The sequence below is a fragment of the Leopardus geoffroyi genome, chromosome A1 (genome assembly GCF_018350155.1).
Source record: "Leopardus geoffroyi isolate Oge1 chromosome A1, O.geoffroyi_Oge1_pat1.0, whole genome shotgun sequence".
Classification (NCBI taxonomy): Eukaryota; Metazoa; Chordata; class Mammalia; order Carnivora; family Felidae; genus Leopardus; species Leopardus geoffroyi.
In genome coordinates, this window is record NC_059326.1 from 139,535,243 (window position 1) to 139,553,467 (window position 18,225).

At 36.6% G+C, this 18,225-nt stretch overlaps 1 protein-coding gene across 4 annotated transcripts in view; it reads right to left on the minus strand.

Moving 5' to 3' along the window:
• The window catches only part of ANKRD31 (ankyrin repeat domain 31), a 143,771-nt gene that overhangs the window by 85,456 nt on the left and 40,090 nt on the right, over positions 1-18,225 (minus strand). For all 4 annotated transcript variants that reach the window (XM_045495705.1, XM_045495679.1, XM_045495686.1 and 1 more), the window contains 2 exons: positions 17,241-17,350; positions 5,745-5,900 (listed from right to left, as the gene is read on the minus strand). In XM_045495705.1, coding sequence (XP_045351661.1) covers positions 5,745-5,900; positions 17,241-17,350 — 266 coding nt within the window. The remainder of the gene's footprint in view (positions 1-5,744; positions 5,901-17,240; positions 17,351-18,225) is intronic.

Consider the following 18,225-nt stretch of genomic DNA (forward strand, 5'->3'; position numbering starts at 1 on the left):
AATTAAAATTGGCTAATTGCCCCAATTAAAAGGCAGAGATAGTCAGAATTTATCTATTTCTTTTTATCTAAAAGCTATCTATAAGAAATATGTATGTATGCTATCTATAAGAAATAAATTTTAAATATAAAGAGGTTGAAAATAAAAGGATGGAAAAAGAGCAAATAGACAAGAAACATAAGATACAGCTAGGATGTCTATATTAATATCATATAGAGTAGCTTCAAGACAAAATGTATTACTAGAGACAAAGAGAAATATTTCAAAATAATTAAAAGGTCAATTTATCAGAAGACATGACAATTTACAACTGTGTATGTACCTGATAACAAAGCTTCAAAATACAGGAAGCAAAAATGGACAGAATGAAAGGGAGAAACAGACAACTCCACAATCATAGTTGTTAATATTTCAATATTCTTCTCATGAAATGATAAACTAGACAAAAAAATCCATAAAGACAGACATGATCTGAACATTAATCATCTGCATCTAAGCAACAGTTAGAGAACATTACATAAAACTGAGGAATAAACATTCAAATACACAAGGGATATTAACCAAGAAAGACTACATACTAGGAAATTGACCGATTCTCAATAATTGTAAGAGGATAAAATTCACAGAAAGTATATCCTTTGACCAAAAGTAATTAAATTAGAAACCAATATCAGAAAGATACCTGGACATTCTTCAAATACTTAAAAATTTAACGACTTCTTGGCACAAAACCAGACACATAGACCAATGGAACAGAATACAGAACCCAAAAATAGGCCCACAAATGTATGGCCAGCTAATCTTTGACAAAGCAGAAAAGAGTATCCAATGGAAAAGTCTCTTCAGCAAAAGGTGTTGGGAAAACTGTACAGTGACATGCAGAAGAATGAACCTGGGCCACTTTCTTACCCCATACACAAAAATAAACTCAAAAAGGAGAGATATCAAAATCCTAGAGGAGAAAAAAGGCAACAACCTCTTTTACCGTGGCTGCAGCAACCTCTTGATAGAGGTTTGGGTTACACAGGTGAATATATATGTCAAAATTCATCATATAGCACATTTAAGATCTGCATGTCACCATATGAAAATTTTACCTCTAAAAAAAATTGAACTCTAGTTAGAGATATTATTTCTCAGGTGTTTAGTGGTAAAATGTACTAACTTTCTTTGAACTGTGTCAATATAAAGATGGATTGATGGACAGAGATTTATAGATGTAAAGGTATGATGGATAGGCAGGGGCTCTGCCCCCTGGTTCCTGGCACAGAATGTCTAAACCCTTTTAAACACGGGTGCTAGGAGGATCTTTTGTTCTAATATTTGGTCTCTCACCCCAGTTACTCATACAGAATCCCCAAGACCTTTACAATTTCCCAAGTGATAAAAATGTCTGACACAAAGCTCCTAAGTCCCTTATTCCCTGGGTGATAAAAACATCTTTTGTTCTAGTGAGGCAACTTTTGGTGGGCTCCCAGGTTGGGGCTGGTCATAAGAAAGACTAAACCATGATCAGAAACTTGGAACTTTCAGTTTCATGTCCTCCCAACCCCCACCCTGCCTTCATGATGAAGAATCCATGAAAACCCCCAAACTCCGGGGTTCAGAGAACTTTTCCACACTGGTGAACAAAACTACGTGCTAGGAAGGTAACACACTCCAATTCCACACAGACAGAAGCTCCTGTGCTCAGGACTCTTCCAGACCTCACTCTATGTATCTTCATCTGGCTGTTAGTCTGTATCTGTATCCTTTGTCATACCCTTTATCATAATAATAAGTAAACTTACATGGAAAACATAAGTAAGTGTTTCCCTGAGTTCTGTGAGCTACTTTAGGAAATGATTGAATCTGAGGAGGGGACTGTGGGAACCTCCAATTTGTAGCCAAGCTGAAAAGAAATTGTGGGCAACCTGGGGACCTACTACTTGTGACTGGCATCTGAAGTGGGGGTTTCTGACTGAGCCCTTAACCTGTGGGGTCTGTGCTAATATGGGTTAGTGTCAAAAATGAATTAAATTGCAGGACACTCAGCTGGTGTTGGAGAATTGCTTGATGTGTCCAAAACCCACACATGCGATATCACAAGTGTTAGGAATAAAAGTAGAAGAGAAATACGCAAGTGTTCTTCCTTTATAGTAAGTGTGTGATGAAAATAAATATGTAGAATGTGGGTATTAGGTATACAGATGCTTACTGTAGATTTTTTTTAACTTTTCTATATGTTTGCAGTTTTTCATAATGTCATAAAAATTTCAAATAAATAGCTCACTTGTGAACTTTTGAAACATAAGCACTTAAGGACTACCTATTTTTAAAAACATAACATAAAAATTAGGTCCCTCCAAGCACTTTTTCTGATAAAAAGTGTGAACTTGTTTAGATTTCGGGACCTGTGGAAATTTGCTTATCAACGCATATACTGATTAACCTGATTATCTGCCACCAGTCTAGGATGAAAAATGAAACGTGAGAAATCCAAAAGTTATTAAAGAAGATGATAATTTTCCTTCTAGAAAACTTCCTTTCCTTATTTAGGTTTTGATTAAACTACAATAAAAGTTTCCTAAAAGGGCAAAAATGACTGCTTTAGGAATGAGAAACCCATAACAAAAGATTAGTTTGTTTTCCCTGAGCCAGAATGATGAAAAACATAAGGTAAATGTACAGTGAAAAGCTAGTCTCCTGTTTTAAATTTACTGCAGAAAATTCCCAAAGAAGAGAATTACTGCATGTCAGTAATTCAGAGTTAACGGTGGGGCCTCAAGGAAGGAGTGAAAAACGAATGCTACTCTGGAGACCTAAACAAGAATGAACCAGTGATGAAAGAAATTCCCAGCATCCACAAAGCCAGATGGACCTTTATTTTGCAGAGAGAGCCATGGTAGACCAGATATGGCTACACATCTGACAGAAAAAAATCAAACGGGGGTGCCTGGGTGGTTCTGTCCGTTAAGTGTCCGACTTCAGCTCAGGTCATGATCTCACAGTTCATTGGTTTGAGCCCCGCGTTGGGCTCTGTGCTGACAGCTCAGAGCCTGGAGCCTGCTTCACATTCTGTGTCTCCCTCGCTCTCTACCCCTCCCGCACTCAACACTCTGTCTCTCTCTCAAAAATAAACATTAAAAATTAAAAGGAAAGAAATCAAATGTACAAAGAATTTTCCTTCCCTTAGGGATTACTCCTTCTGTGTTATAAAACCACTCCTTCAAAATAAAGATGGATCACACTTTACAACAGATCTTTTATCTCCCAGATCTACCAGTGGAAGATCCTTTTCTTTTTAAGTTTATTTATTTATTTTTGAGAGAGCGAGAAAGCATGAGTGGGGGAGGGGCAGAGAGAGAGAGGGAGACAGAATTCCAAGCAGGCTCCACACTGTCAGCACAGAGCCTGATGAAATGCCTGAAATCATAAACGTTAAGATCATGACCTGAGACAAAATCAAGATGCTTAACTGAATGAGCCATCCAAGCACCCCTACAGGTTAGAAGATCCCTGAACATTTTTTTTTCTTTTTAAAAATTTAATCATCTTGAAGGAAATATCTTTAAAGCTTTATAGGATTATAAATTTCCCAGAAAGAAAATATAACCTAACACATTTTAAATAAAGATTCAAGATCCTAATAATCATAATATTAGTTACACGCTCTAATGTAGCAATTGTTAACACCCACGGAGGTCTAAGGGCATGCTTTACTACATTACACAGTCCTCAACAATGTGTCCTCTCAGTTTTAATTTTTTTGTCTCTTGCCTTGTTGTTAAACTTCTTGCTATTATCAACATCCTGGTCTGTGCCAATCTTTGCTTTCATTTCTACTGTGCCATAAACTTAGGAATCAGATAGAATTCTGTGTAAAATAATGCTAAGAGCATTGGTGTGAGATAGCTTTAGCAAAGAAGCTTTATGAAATCTGTTTTGGGTATTCAGACTTCAGCCTATTTCCTGGTCGTCACCTTTGTTTTTGATAAATGAAGAATTACTGCAATTGGTTTTTTAAATCAAAGAAAAAGATAACATAAAATGTAAACAAGGATTTAAAATGCAAATGTCAACCTATGACAAGACTATTGGTCTGTTATTGTAACATTTTATTAATTTCTCAAAAGGCACTTAGCTTTTTTTTGGATTGTATCACAGAATATATTTAAATTTTTCTAGTAAATGTGTCTTTCTGTTTCACAGCATGTGGCACATAGGAGACATACTATAAAAGCTCACTAGAATGAACTGGTTTATTACACAGAGGTGTACACCTCTTGCCAGTAGTTGCCAGTAGTTCTTGACCTTTAGTGAGAATAAAAATCATTGGGGGAACATGCTAAAATACAGATTTCAAGGTTTTAACCTACATATTTTGACTGTGAGACTGGGTGTGAATATGTGTGTTTGGGGGGGTGAAATAAAGGCTACATTTTAAACAAACACTGCAGGTGACTCTGACGAAACAGTTACAAAGTCTTTAAAAATGCTGCCCTCTAGGGGTGCCTGGGTGGCTCAGTTGGTTGAACTTCCAACTTCAGCTCAGGTCGTCATCTCATGCATGGTTCCTGAGTTCGAGCCCTACATCGGGCTCTGTGCTGACAGCTTAGAGCCTGGAACCTGCTTTCGATTCTGGGTCTCCCTCTCTCTCTGCCCCTCTCCTGCTTGTGCTCTAAAATAAATAAACATTAAGAAAAAAACCAACACTGCCCTCTGCAATTTTATGGGATGTAATAGCCAGAAATAAAGGTAAGCGCTAAGATGAAGAGTGAGAAGGAAAAGTAGAGAACAAGAGAGACTTCAAAAAGTCAGAAAAGTATGTTAAGGATAAAGAATTCATGAAGGTCACAGAAGTACCTGGGGCAGTGAGGAGAAAGTGCACAATAAATGGCCAAAGACAAGGAGGGAAGAGACAGCAAGGATGTTAATGGCGCAGACAAGGGCTAATGAAAAGAAACATGTTAAGAGATTTTTGGGAAATCCATAAAGTAAAGTTAGCTGCATGTAGATAGAGCTACTCCTGAATTTAAGGAGAAGATAGAGATTAACAAAAACTACCAGACATTTTTTGTGCACTGTTTCATAAAGTCTAGAAATGGTAGAAAAAGTATGGATACATAAAAGCACTACCCAGGCTGGCCCAGTGCTGCTCAGTGCCTTAAGTACTTCAGTGTCTTTAAGGAATCCTTCTTGTCCAGGAGAATATAAGGTTCTTTCTGCAAAAAAAGACTACCAGAGATCCAGCCTTGTAGAAAGAAAGTTCTGAGCTCCCTGTCCCACCCTCTCTATCTCATACACCCTTCTCTCCATTTCCCTGGCCATTGCCCCTGTTATACACCTGCAATGTTATCTCAATTTCCGTCACATCTCAAGTGTACCATCAGCTTCTTTCAGCTTTTGACCTCACTTCTCTTCCATTCAAAGCTGAGTGTCACGGTAACAACGCCCATGCAAAGCCAGCAAGTCAGCCCCAAGAACGGCATTCTTCTGTGTAAGCCAACTGCATGTGACCCACCTGGTGGGCCCTCAGCAGGCATAATCTTTGAAGGTTAAATATACTACTCTTCTCCTGCTCCTCTTTCCCCTCGTTACCATTTCCCAAGGAGATGATGATGATCAGCTGCTTAAGCAGGAAAATGACCTGGAAACTCTATGTGAGACTTGCCTCAGGTCCACTTTGCCATACTTTCTCAGAAGTGACTCTGCAGAAACTACGAACTACCTTCAAAATAATGTGGGTGGTAACCCCAACTTACCAGCATAACTTTGTTGATTAACATTTCCCCCTTTTAGTATGAAATGATGAACAAGGTCAGGGTCATTGTGCACAGCAGCCTGATACAGTAAGTTCTCTCCAAAAATGTTTCTACGGTTAATGTTAGAAAGAGGTATTTCATTCATCTTCATTTTTCCTGAAATGAGGGAATAAACAAAAGAAAACAAAAAAATAAGAATCCTTATTTGAAAATCAGAAGGAATACATGTAATAGAGTGAATCTAGTCAACATTCTGGAATTATATTATGAAAAAGTATTGCATCTGTTTACCCAACGTTATATAATGTTATCTACAGGCAAAAAGGTGAAAGAAAAAATGTCATTAGTTTGAAAACACCTGCAATACATTATAAATCATGTAAGAAGTTTATAATTATTGAAACCCCATGAAAAGTACATACTTTAGAAGACTAACAGATTCTTTTTTAAAAAAAGCGATTATTTTAAGAGTTCTGGTGAAAAGGATTATTTAAATCTAGAATTAGATGTTATTAAACCCCCCAAAATACTATAGTACTAAAATGTCTTATACTACCATGATGAGAAAATCTCAGAAGTACATAAGGAAGATATAAAAACTAACCCCAGTGAGTCCAGAAAAGAGAAGGCTAAATTTTCTTTCTTTGCTAAAAAGAGTTGTCATAAAATTAAAGAAATATGATCTTGATCTGTACAATCGTTTTGAACTCCTAAGCCAGAAAATATACAATTAAAATAGCTTCCCAGGTTATGCATATCATTTCTCCACTGTGTCTCCGAAAATACTGCCATTCCTCATTAAGATACTCCAAGTCCTGTCAATTTTTATGGATAATACTTCATGTGGTTTTCCCGAATTTGAGAATAGCTTTGATTATAGCTTTTCCAATTTGAATCTAGCTAACCTACCCCTCCTAAATTCTCACAAAGGTAAATGAGTACAGCAGCCCATTTTTTAATGGACTATAATTTATCTGCTTTGCCTTTATTAGACTCCCTCCATTCAGTTCCACTGTAAAAGAAACCAACTTCTGGCCATTTAACCTGCTTCCCCCCGTTCTGGACTACAAAGCATTCTGCTCCTATGAGAAAACTGTATGCTTACCAAAACCCAGTAGTCTTTACTCTAAGATCTGTCTTTGCCAGTTATACTTGTTATTCTAGTTATGTAATTTATTAAGGTAACAAATTAAGAAGAATGCCAAATTTTTCAATGAAAACTAAGTTGGAGAAGACATTCACTTCTAATCATGACTAGAGAAAATATATATGGGGTAAAACAAAACAAAACAAAACAAAACAAAACAAAACCCTAATATTCAGACACTGGAAAACAGGCAGTTCACATCTACAACTCGTCTGAGAAGAGGGAAACAAAGTGAGCCCCAAGAGCACTCCAGTTTCTTGTCTGGATGCACTTTCCAGAACATAGCACAAGCATAGCAAGGTGATCCTGCTGAACTGAGGAGATAGAGATTAAAGTTTCAGGAGGCTGAGGTGATTAAATTTTGCAGGGCAGGATACCAGGGATGAGGGAGTAAAGAATAGGTACCAGAAATCTAAAGAAGGGACTCCTTGGGCCATTATCTGAATACTAAATGGCTCATATAGAGGAGGAGTCTTCATGAGGCTGGGCAAGAACAACTATCCAAGAACTATAAAATAATAATCGTGACAGGTCACACAGGTCTGGGTGACATTTACATTCCTGACAGCCTGAGGAGAGAGACCTTTTTGAACAACCAGGGCATTAGTGAAGACAAACCATTGACAAGTCATGTCTCAGTAGAAGGAGTTAAACTAGCTCCAGGATAAAGCCTACACCAAACATGCTTAACAAGGTTTTTAAAAAAGTGCTGAAAGGATCAATTTTTTCTTCAAGTCACTGTAGGCCAAAACAAAATTCAACATTCTTAAAATATATGGAGACATTCAATAACATTTTGTTGCATGTGGATGTCCAATTGTTCTCCTCTAGAAAAGCCTTGTGCCTTTGTCAAAATTCAGGTTTTGCTTCTGAATTTGCTTTGTTACATTGCTTTCCCTATCTTCACGCAAAAGTCATGCTGTTGTGGTTACAATAACTATATAATTCTTAAAATCAGGCAGAGTGTTAAGCCCTCGAACTTTGTTGTTTTTCAGAACTGTTTTACCAGTCTAGGTCCTCTGCACTCTATTTGAATTTTAGAACCAGCCTGTAAATTTCTACAAGAAACCATACAGGAACTTTGACTGGGATTGTACAGAATCCATAAAAAGTATCTAGGGAGAAACAGCATCTTAACAATATGGAGTCTTCTGACTGATGAACAAAGCAATAGACCTCCATTTGTCTCCATCAGATTTTCTTTGATTTCTCTGAATAATGTTTTGTAAGTTTCAGTGTATCTGTCTTTTACAATAGTTTGTCAAATTTATCCCTATGTAGTTCATATTTTTTGATACTATGGTATCAATTTTCACTGTCACTAGAATATAGAAATACAATATTTGTATTTTCATCTCGTATCCTTTAATTGTGCAAAATTCACTTATACTTGCTTTAAAATAGATTCCATTAGATTTTCTATATAGATGATTATGTCATTTGTGACTAAACACAGTTTTACTTCTTTCCTCGAATGAATGCTTTTTATTTATTTATTTTTTCCTGATTGCACTGGCTAAACCCTCTGGTACAATGTTCAACAGAAGTAGTGACAGCAGACATCCCCTGCCTTATTTTTGATCTTAGGGGAGAAGTATTCAGTCTTTAAGTATAATACCTGTAAATATTTTTGTAGATGCCCTCTGTCAGGTTAACAAAATTCCCCTTTATTCTTACTTTGCTGAGAGTTTTCACGTGTGATGGATGTTAGGTGTTTTCAAATGTTTTCTCTGCATCCAATGAGATGATGATATGGTTTTTCTTTTTTAGCTTGTTAGTGAGTTACAGTAATTAATTTTTAAATCAAAACTAATCCTGCATTCCTCAGATACACCCCACTCTGTTATGATGAATTTGATTTGCTAAAATTTCATTTAGATTTTTGCATCTATGTTTATGAGACATTCATCTGTAGTTTTCTGTTCCAGTGATGTCTTTGATTTTGGTTTCAGTTCATAGAATGAATTGAGAAACATTTCCTTATCTTCAACTTTTTGGAAGAGTTTGTGGAAAACGGGTACTATTTATTCCTCAAATGTCTAGTAGAATTCACCAGTGAAGGTATTATGAACTGAACTGCATCCCCTCAAAATTCATATGTTGAAGCCATAATAAAATAGGACTGGTGTCTTTATAAAAAAAGGTGGAAACACCAGACCTCTCCACACATGAAGGAAGGACACTTCAAGAAGATGGCTGTCTGCAAGCCAGGTAAAGAGGTCTTGCCAGAAATCAAATTCTCTATTACCTTGATCTTAGACATCTAGCTTCCAGAATGGTAAGAATTTGTCATTTAAGCCATCCAGTTTGTGGTTTGGTTATGATAACCCTAGCAGGCTTATCTAGAAGGCATTGAGCCTACAAGTTTTTTGTTTGTTGATTTTTTGGTGGCAAAGTTTTTAACTACAACTGCAACTTATTTAACAGATATTATTATTCAAGTTGCTCATTTCTAATAATTTGTTTCTTTCAGGGAACATGCCCATTTCATCTAAGTTGCTGAATGCATTGGCAAAAAGTCGTTCAGAACATTCCCTTATTATCCTTTTCATATTTGTAGACTATGAATGATGTTACCTCTCTAGTTTCTGATATTTGGAATTTGTATCTTCTTTTATTTCCTCATCAGTCTGGCTATAGTTTATCAATTTTATTGATCTTCTCAAAGCATCAGCTGTTCACTTCATTGATTTTCTCAACTATTTTTCTGTTTTCTATTTCATTGATTTCTGCTTTACCAGTGCTTTCTCTTTTATTATTTCCATTCTTTGGTTTACTTTGGATTTCATCCACTTGTATTTTTCTAGGTTCTTAAGGCAGAAACTGATGTCCTTAATTTGAGAGTGTTCTTCATTTCTAATATACATATTTGGTACTATGTTTCTGTGACATCCCAAAATTAATTACTTTCTGTGACATCCCAAAATATTGCTATGTTGTGTTTTCATTTTATTTTAGTCAAAAACACTTTCGAATTTCCCTTTCAACTTCCTTTTTGACCCATGAGTTACTTAAAAGTGTGCTATTTAGTTTCAAAATATTTCAAGATTTTACAGAAATCTTTCTATTACTGATTTCTGATTTAATTCCATTGGTATAAGAGAACATACTCTTTTAATTTAATTCTGTTAAATTTATTGACACTGGTTTTATGGCCAAGAATAAAACTCTTAACATATGCTGTATTTGAAATTCTGTATTGTGTATTTGGTGTTTTTTTTTTTTTTTTTTTTTTTTTTTTTTAATTTTTTTTTTCCAACGTTTATTTATTTTTGGGACAGAGAGAGACAGAGCATGAACAGGGGAGGGGCAGAGAGAGAGGGAGACACAGAATTGGAAACAGGCTCCAGGCTCTGAGCCATCAGCCCAGAGCCCGACGCGGGGCCCGAACTCATGGGCCGCGAGATCGTGACCTGGCTGAAGTCGGACGCCCAACCGACTGCGCCACCCAGGCGCCCCTGTATTGTGTATTTGAAAAATATGTGTGATCTTCTGCTGATGGGTGGAAAGTTCTAAAAACTTTAAGTCAAGCTGATCGATAGTGTTGCTTAAATATTCTGTATCACTACCGATAATTCTATTTGGCTTTTTTAAAAATAATTAAAATTTTTTTTAATGTTTATTTATTTTTGAGACAGAGACAGACAGAGCATGAGTGGGGGAGGCAGGGAGAGGAGACACAGAATCCAAACCAGGCTTCAGGCTCTGAGCTGTCAGCACAGAGCCCAACGCGGGGCTCAAACTCATAAACCATGGGATCATGACCTGAGGTGAAGTCGTCGGAAGCTTAACCAACTAAGCTACCTAGGCACCCCTATACATTTTTTTTTGTTGTTTATATATTTTTGAGAAAGGGAGACAGAGTGTGAGTAGAGAAGGGGCAGAGAGAGGGAGGGAGACACAGAATCCAAAGCAAGCTTCAGGCTCTGAGCTGTCAGCACAGCCCGTCACAGGGCTTGAACCCATGAACCATGAGATCATGACCTGAGCCGAAGTTGTACATTCAACTGACTGAGTCAGGCAGGTGCCCCTGGCTTTTTTTTTTTTTTAAGTTTATTTATTTATTTTTGAGAGAGAGAGAGAGAGAGAGAGAGAGAGAGAGAGCAAGCAGGGGAGGGGCAGGGAGAGGGAGACAGAATCCTAAGTAGGCCCTGCACGGTCAGCACAGACAGGGCTCAAACCAACAAACTGTGAGAGTATGACCTGAGCCAAAATCAAGAGTCAGATGTTTAACTGACTGAGCCACCCAGACACCCCTACTTAGCTTACTATAATGACTTAACAATTGCTGAAAGAGTGGTACTGAAATCTCTAATTGCAGATTTGTCTACTACTAGCAATTTTATCAGTTTTTACTTTATATATTTTGGAACTCTATTAAAAGAGAATACTTGCTTAGAATTATGTACTCTTCATGAAGTGGCCTCTGCATCATTATGAAATAGCTTTCTTTATCCCTGCTAATATTCTTTGTTCTGAAATATATTTTGTCTGATATTATTAACACATAATGACTCTAGCTTTCTTTTAATTTGTATAGTAGGCTAAATACTGGTCCTCCAAAGGTGTTCACATCTTATCTCTAGAGTCTGAGAATGTTACCTTAATATCAAAAGTGACTTTGCAGGTATGAATGAGGAACTTGGGAAGGGAAGGGTACTTGAATTGCCTGGATGAGACTTAAATGTAATAATGAGAATCCTCATAAGAGGGTAACAAAATCAAAGAGGAGAAGCAGAGACTGGACTGACGCAGCCAGGAACAAAGGACTGCCACAGTCTCTACAAGCTGGAAGAAGCAAGAAACAGATTTCCCCCCTGGAACCTTCAGAAGGAATCAGCCTTGCTGACACCTTGATTTTTAACTCCTTAATAATCATTTGAACTTCTGACCTCAGATCTATAAGGAAATAAATTTCTGTTGTTTTTAAGTTACTACATTTGTGTAAATTGTTATAACAGGAAACTAATACAATTGAGTATTCCGCCCCCCCCCCGCCCCCGCCACCCATTCTTTTAGTGTTAACCTATTTATGTCTTTATATTTCAAGTGTGTTTCTTAAAGTCAGCATATAGTTGGGTACTGCTTTTTTATCCAATCTGACAATCTCTGCCTTTTAATTGGGAGTGTTTGACTACTTACATTTACTGTGATTGCTGACATGGTTCGGCACGAGTAATCATCGTGCTATTTGCTTTTAGTTTTTCCTATCCTTTTTTCCCTGTTCCCTCTTCTTCTACTCTTTTTGGATTAAAACTGAATTATTTTTTGTTATCCCATTTTATCTTCTTTGTTGGCTTATTAGCTCTAAGTTGTTATAAGAGTTCCTTTAGGGTTTATAATATACATTATTTTTTTTTATTTTATTTTTTTAGCCTCAGCATTGGATTATACTTTGGGCAGAGGTGTGGGGAGAAGAAGAAGGGAAAGGATGGAGAAACAAGGTCTCACTAAAGGCTCCAAAGTATATAAGACTGATAGTACAAGGATGGGGTAAGATGGCCAGGTAAATTAGACGGAAGGCCCCCAAGATTCTTCTTTCTACTGATTTCCATACTCCAATGAAAATGATATGACATATGTGTAATTGCCTCGCACATGGTATTCAATAAATGCCAGTCACTTTTTCTAGCGCTATTCTCCACAGGCTATGCCATACCTACACATCATCATCCTTCTCCTTTAGGGAATGAAGCTCATCTAGAAAACTAGGGAACTAAAAGCACAGTACAGTTTGTGTGATACAGTTGGCTAGATGGCTCAGTGGAGGGTCTCACTGTTTTGCCATCTCACCAACTTCACCCTGCCAGGGTATGGTTTAGAGTAGTTTCCCTAAGGCCTACCAGTTTATCCTAGAAGACTACATGGGGAGGGCTGTGGGCTGCAACTCTGTAGGGAATACTCCTCTTGCTGATTTTGTGGGCTGCCTTCAGGATCCCAACAGCCTAGCTGTACTCAGTATCTTGGAAATCCCTATCATTCACAGGCAGGATTTGGTCCCTTCCCTGAAGTCCTACTCAATGTACATCGAAGTTAGGACTCACCTTAGAGATGAAAATGCCTAGTTGGGAGATCTTTCCTCCTCAGATATTAAATCTCAACAAAGCTCCAGGAGGCTTCTTCATTATGACAATTCAGGGCAGAAACTGAGTCAACTCAATGTTGCAGTTAGGGGGTGTACCCTCTCATGAGGAGGAATACACACTGGGGGATTCTCACAGAAAGGCAGGAAAACCACTAGGTAGTCATTGTACAGAAACCAGCTGTCCATCTGTGGCAAGGTCCTCACCCACCACAGGCCTCAGCCACCCTAGGCTCTGCTCACCACCAATTCAGTCTCCATAGTATACACCTATAACCCAACAAAGTCTACCTTCAAATGTTATATCCTTAAATACATTTTACAATAGTACGTTTCCACTTCTCCCCTCATAGCCTTTGTTATTATTACCACACATCTTATTTTTATATCTGTTAAAAACCTCATAATCCATTGTTGTTATTTTTGTTTAAACAGTCAACTATTCTTTAAAATTGGTTAAAAAAAAGAAAAAATCTTGTATTTTTATCCATACAGTTACCATTTCCAATGGTCCTCATTCCTTTGTGTAGATGCAGATTTCCATTTAGTATCATCCTTCTGCCTAGAGAATGTCCTTTAGCATTTCATACAGTATGAGTCTGTTGGTGTTGAGTTCTCTCAGCTTCTATGTGTCTGAAACTTCATTTGACCTTAATTTTTGAAAGATATTTTGCTGGGTATAGAATTTTATGTTCTAGTTATAGAACTCTAGGTATAGAAATTATTTTAATGCTTTAAAACTGCTACTCCACTGTCTTCTTGCTTGCATTGTTTCCAACGAGAAATTGTGTTATCCTTATCTCTATTTTTCTGTACATAACACACATTTTTGTTTCTTAACAACATATATATATTCTTCTGATTTTTTTTAAAGTTTATTTATTTATTTTGAGAGAGAGACAGAGAGCGAGAGAGCAAGCGAGCACGCACAAGCAACTGGGCGAGCAGCAGAGAGGGAGTGAGAGAATCCCAAGCAGGCTCCACGCTCAGCACAAAGGCCGACACAGGGCTCCATCTCACGAACCTTGTGAGATCATGACCCGAGGTGAAATCAAGAGTTGGATGCTTAACTGACTGAGCCACCCAGGTGCCCTATCTTCTGACTTCTTAAATGACTGAATATTACTTCAATGGTTATATTACAATTTATTAACTATTCGCCTAGTTTAGACTACTTCTAGTCATTATGATAAACAAAGCTGTAATGAACATCTTTAAAAAAATATCTTTACATATGTAAGCAAGTATAGCTACAGAATAAATCCCCTTAAGTAGAATTGCTGATTCAAAAGAATTGTGACTTAAAAGTCTAATGAATATAGGGGCGCCTGGGTGGCTCAGTCGGTTAAGCATCCAACTTCAGCTCAGGTCACGATCTCACAGTCCGTGAGTTCGAGCCCCGCGTCAGGCTCTGGGCTGATGGCTCAGAGCCTGGAGTCTGCTTCCGATTCTGTGTCTCCCTCTCTCTCTGCCCCTCCCCCGTTCATGCTCTGTCTCTCTCTGTCCCAAAAATAAATAAATGTTAAAAAAAAAAAAATTAAAAAAAAAAAAGAAAGTCTAATGAATATAAATAAACTGCCCTGTGAAAAGAATGAACAACCTTACACTGAACAAACCAACAACATATGAGCACGCTTACTTTTTCCACATTCTTGCCACTGGGAATTTTCAAATGTTTAAACATTTAACATTCTGTTAAGTGAAAACTATACTTCCTAATTTACATTTCTTTAATCATAAGTAAGATGCTAATCTTTTCAGCTATTTATCTACATCTATCTATCTATCTCACACTAAACTATGTTTTTTTGAGCAAAATTGTAATGCAAAATCCAAGGTGCCGTGTTACTTACTTTACAGTTGAGTCCATCAAAGCCTCCTGTTTCCAGAGAGTGAATGGTATCAGGTTGACACTTGATATTGCATTATTTATGTGTTTACTACTATTTGCAATAACAAAAGCTATTAGAAGATGGGTGTCCTAGGATCAAATATCCCTGCATGAATTAGGTTTGCTGATTAAAAATGCCTTTGCCCATATTTTGCATCTCCTCTGGATTATGATTTCTGAATACAGGATTTCTTTTGGGGGTAGAGGTACACTATTATGTTTCTCTTAGTATCAGATACATACATAGTTAGTGTATATAGTTATACACACATATATATGTATGTATATGTATATGTGTGTATATATACACACACACATTTTTTTTTCTCTGAAGTGCTTGTTCATGTTGCCTACCAACTTTTCTTTAACCTTACTGTTTTCTAACAGTTCTCTGCATGTTAATGCAATTAACTCCTTGTTATGTGTTACTAATATTTCTTTTGTGCTTGATGTTTGGTTTTCTTTAGGGTGTTTTTCATAGAATTTTTAAAAATGTATGTAGTCAGTTTTATCATTCTTTTCCCTCCTGGATTCTGAGTTTGTCATTCTTTGAAAGGTGCTTTTCCTTGAAGATTATAAAAAGATTCATTTATGTTTTCTTCTAGAGCTTTTTATTTTTAACTTAATCTTTGGCCAAACTGGAATTAAATTTAGCATAAGGAATGTTATAGGTATCCAATTTTATTAATGTTTTCATTATTTATTACTTAGTCCTTCTTTTTGCCACCAATTTGAGATGCCAGCTTTATCACATACCTTCCCCAATATTCACACTGTACCTGGCTTCTACATCTAAATTCTCCTGTTTCCTTGATTTATCTGTCTATTCCTGTGCCAAATTACTTTAATTTCTATGGCTTTCTAATTGCTTTCATATTAATTACAGCAGGTTCCAGTCTCTCCACTCTCCCTGTGCTTTTATTTTTCAGAATATTCTAGGCTAGTCTTTCATATTTAGTATGATTTTATAACATTCTTATAGCTAATCTCCAGCCTTATAAAAAATAATACAAAATAAAACAATTGACATATAAACAATGTTTTTGATTGAGCTCTCATGCATTTATAAAGAGACTTAGGGGGGCGCCTGGGTGGCGCAGTCGGTTGGGCGTCCGACTTCAGCCAGGTCACGATCTCGCGGTCCATGAGTTCGAGCCCCGCGTCAGGCTCTGGGCTGATGGCTCAGAGCCTGGAGCCTGTTTCCGATTCTGTGTCTCCCTCTCTCTCTGCCCCTTCCCCGTTCATGCTCTGTCTCTCTCTGTCCCAAAAATGAATAAACGTTGAAAAAAAAAAAATTTTATAAAGAGACTTAGGGACAAATAAATTTCTTATGACACTGAATACTTATGGTCAAGAGTAAGGTTCTTCTTTCTATTTATTCAAGTTTTTTCTTTTCTTATATTACTCATCAGAATTTTTAAAGTCTCTTCTTTATAGGTAAGGTACATTTCTTATTAGTTACATAAGCAGATATTTTCTCTCCTGTGTAATTATTACAAATGGGACCTTCTCCTATATTTTCTGAGTAACTTATATATATGAAAGGCATTTATTTTTGTCTTATTCTAGTTAAATGAATTTTTTAAAAGTTTTATTTGGAAATAATTTCAGGCTTACAAAAAAGTTATAAAAACAAAAGATTCACCCATTGTTAGCATTTTGCCACTACTTTATGTCATTCTAGCTCCTTTTTTATATAAACATATGCATGTACACAGACATATACATAAATAATAACTTATATACACCATGACCCTTTTGTCACTAATAGTTAAGTGTTTATTTTCTAAAAACAAAAATATTCTCTTAAATAACCAAATTATTATTAAATTCAGGAAATTTAACAATGATATATTATTATTTAACCATATTTTAATTTTCCAACTGTACCCCTATTATATTTTAGACAGTATTTCTAGATTCTTATCGTTTCTGATAGTTTCTTAGGGTATTCTTTGGGGTTTTTTTAGGAACAAAGAAATAACATCTAAGAATAACAATAATTTTGCCTTCTCCTTTCCTCTATTTATTCATCTTGGTATGATTTCTCAAAGTCTTATGCTACGTTGGTTACATCACAAATAGGTCACATATGTAAATTTGAAAAGAGTTCTGTAACTATTCTCTCCAAAGGATAAGTATAGAAAAAATGCCAGCCTATAAGCCAGAAGTTCATGATCAAGTCCTAGTTATGCTACTAATGAGCTGTGCACTACCAGGAAAAATACTTAACCTTTCTCAACTTCTTCATCAGTAAAACGAGAAAGTTGAGACAGATAATCTAGATCATCTCTAAATCCTTTTCAGTACCAAAATTCTATTTTTTTCTAAGTTACGTAGTTAAAAAAAATTATAAAGAAATCAAATATGCCTCACCATTTTTTCCAGCAAGTTTTCTATTTTTCCTGATCTGTTTTCCACTCTTGAGTCTGGTTGAATGCATATTCTTCCTTTTACCTTTAATCATTAAAGCAGGATCCTGCATTCTTGAAAAATAAATACATTTTTTAAAATTACTATCAAGTCCTCTACAACCATTCACAGAGAATCATATCAAATGTTGACTAAATTTTGAAAATTGAAAGGTATTTTACTGAGCTACTGTCAAGAAGCATGGCAGTTTTAAATATGGAGATTGCAGGGCATCTAGGTAGCTCAGTTGGTTAAATGTGCAACTTTGGTTCAGGTCATGATCTCAAGGTTCATGAGTTCGAGCCACGCATCGGGCTCTGTGCTGACAGCTCAGAGCCTGGAGCCTGCTTCAGATTGTGTGTTTCCCTCTCTTTCTCCCCTTCCTCTGCTCACGCTCTGTCTCTCTCTCTTAGAAATAAATAAACATTAAAAAAAAAAGACTAAAATATGGAGCTGACTTCTGAGTAAACTGCAGATAATTCTGTGACAGGCATGTCAGTCAGTGTGATTTCTAGCCTTTTCTTTGTACCTGAATTTCGTATGGGCTTCTCTCCTTTATGAGAAGTCATCTATAAGTATTCTGAGTCTCTTGCCCCTCACTCCCCAAATTGGCATGCTACTATCTATTCACCTTCTAGGGAAAAAGAGACAGGTTCTTTGCAAGAAAAAAGAACTTGCCATGTGGGATTGCAGTGATCAAAAACTGCAAACTACTGGCATAAAAATAGACACACAGGTCAATGGGACAGAGTAGAGCCTGGAAATAAACCTACATATATATGGTCAATTAATTTACAACAAAGAAGCCACAAATAAACAATGGGGAAAGAATAATCTTTTTAATAAATGATGTTTTGGAAACTGGATAGCCACATGCAAAACAGTGAGAATGGACCACAATCTTACACCATACAAAAAATCAACTCAAAATGGATAAAAGACTGGATTG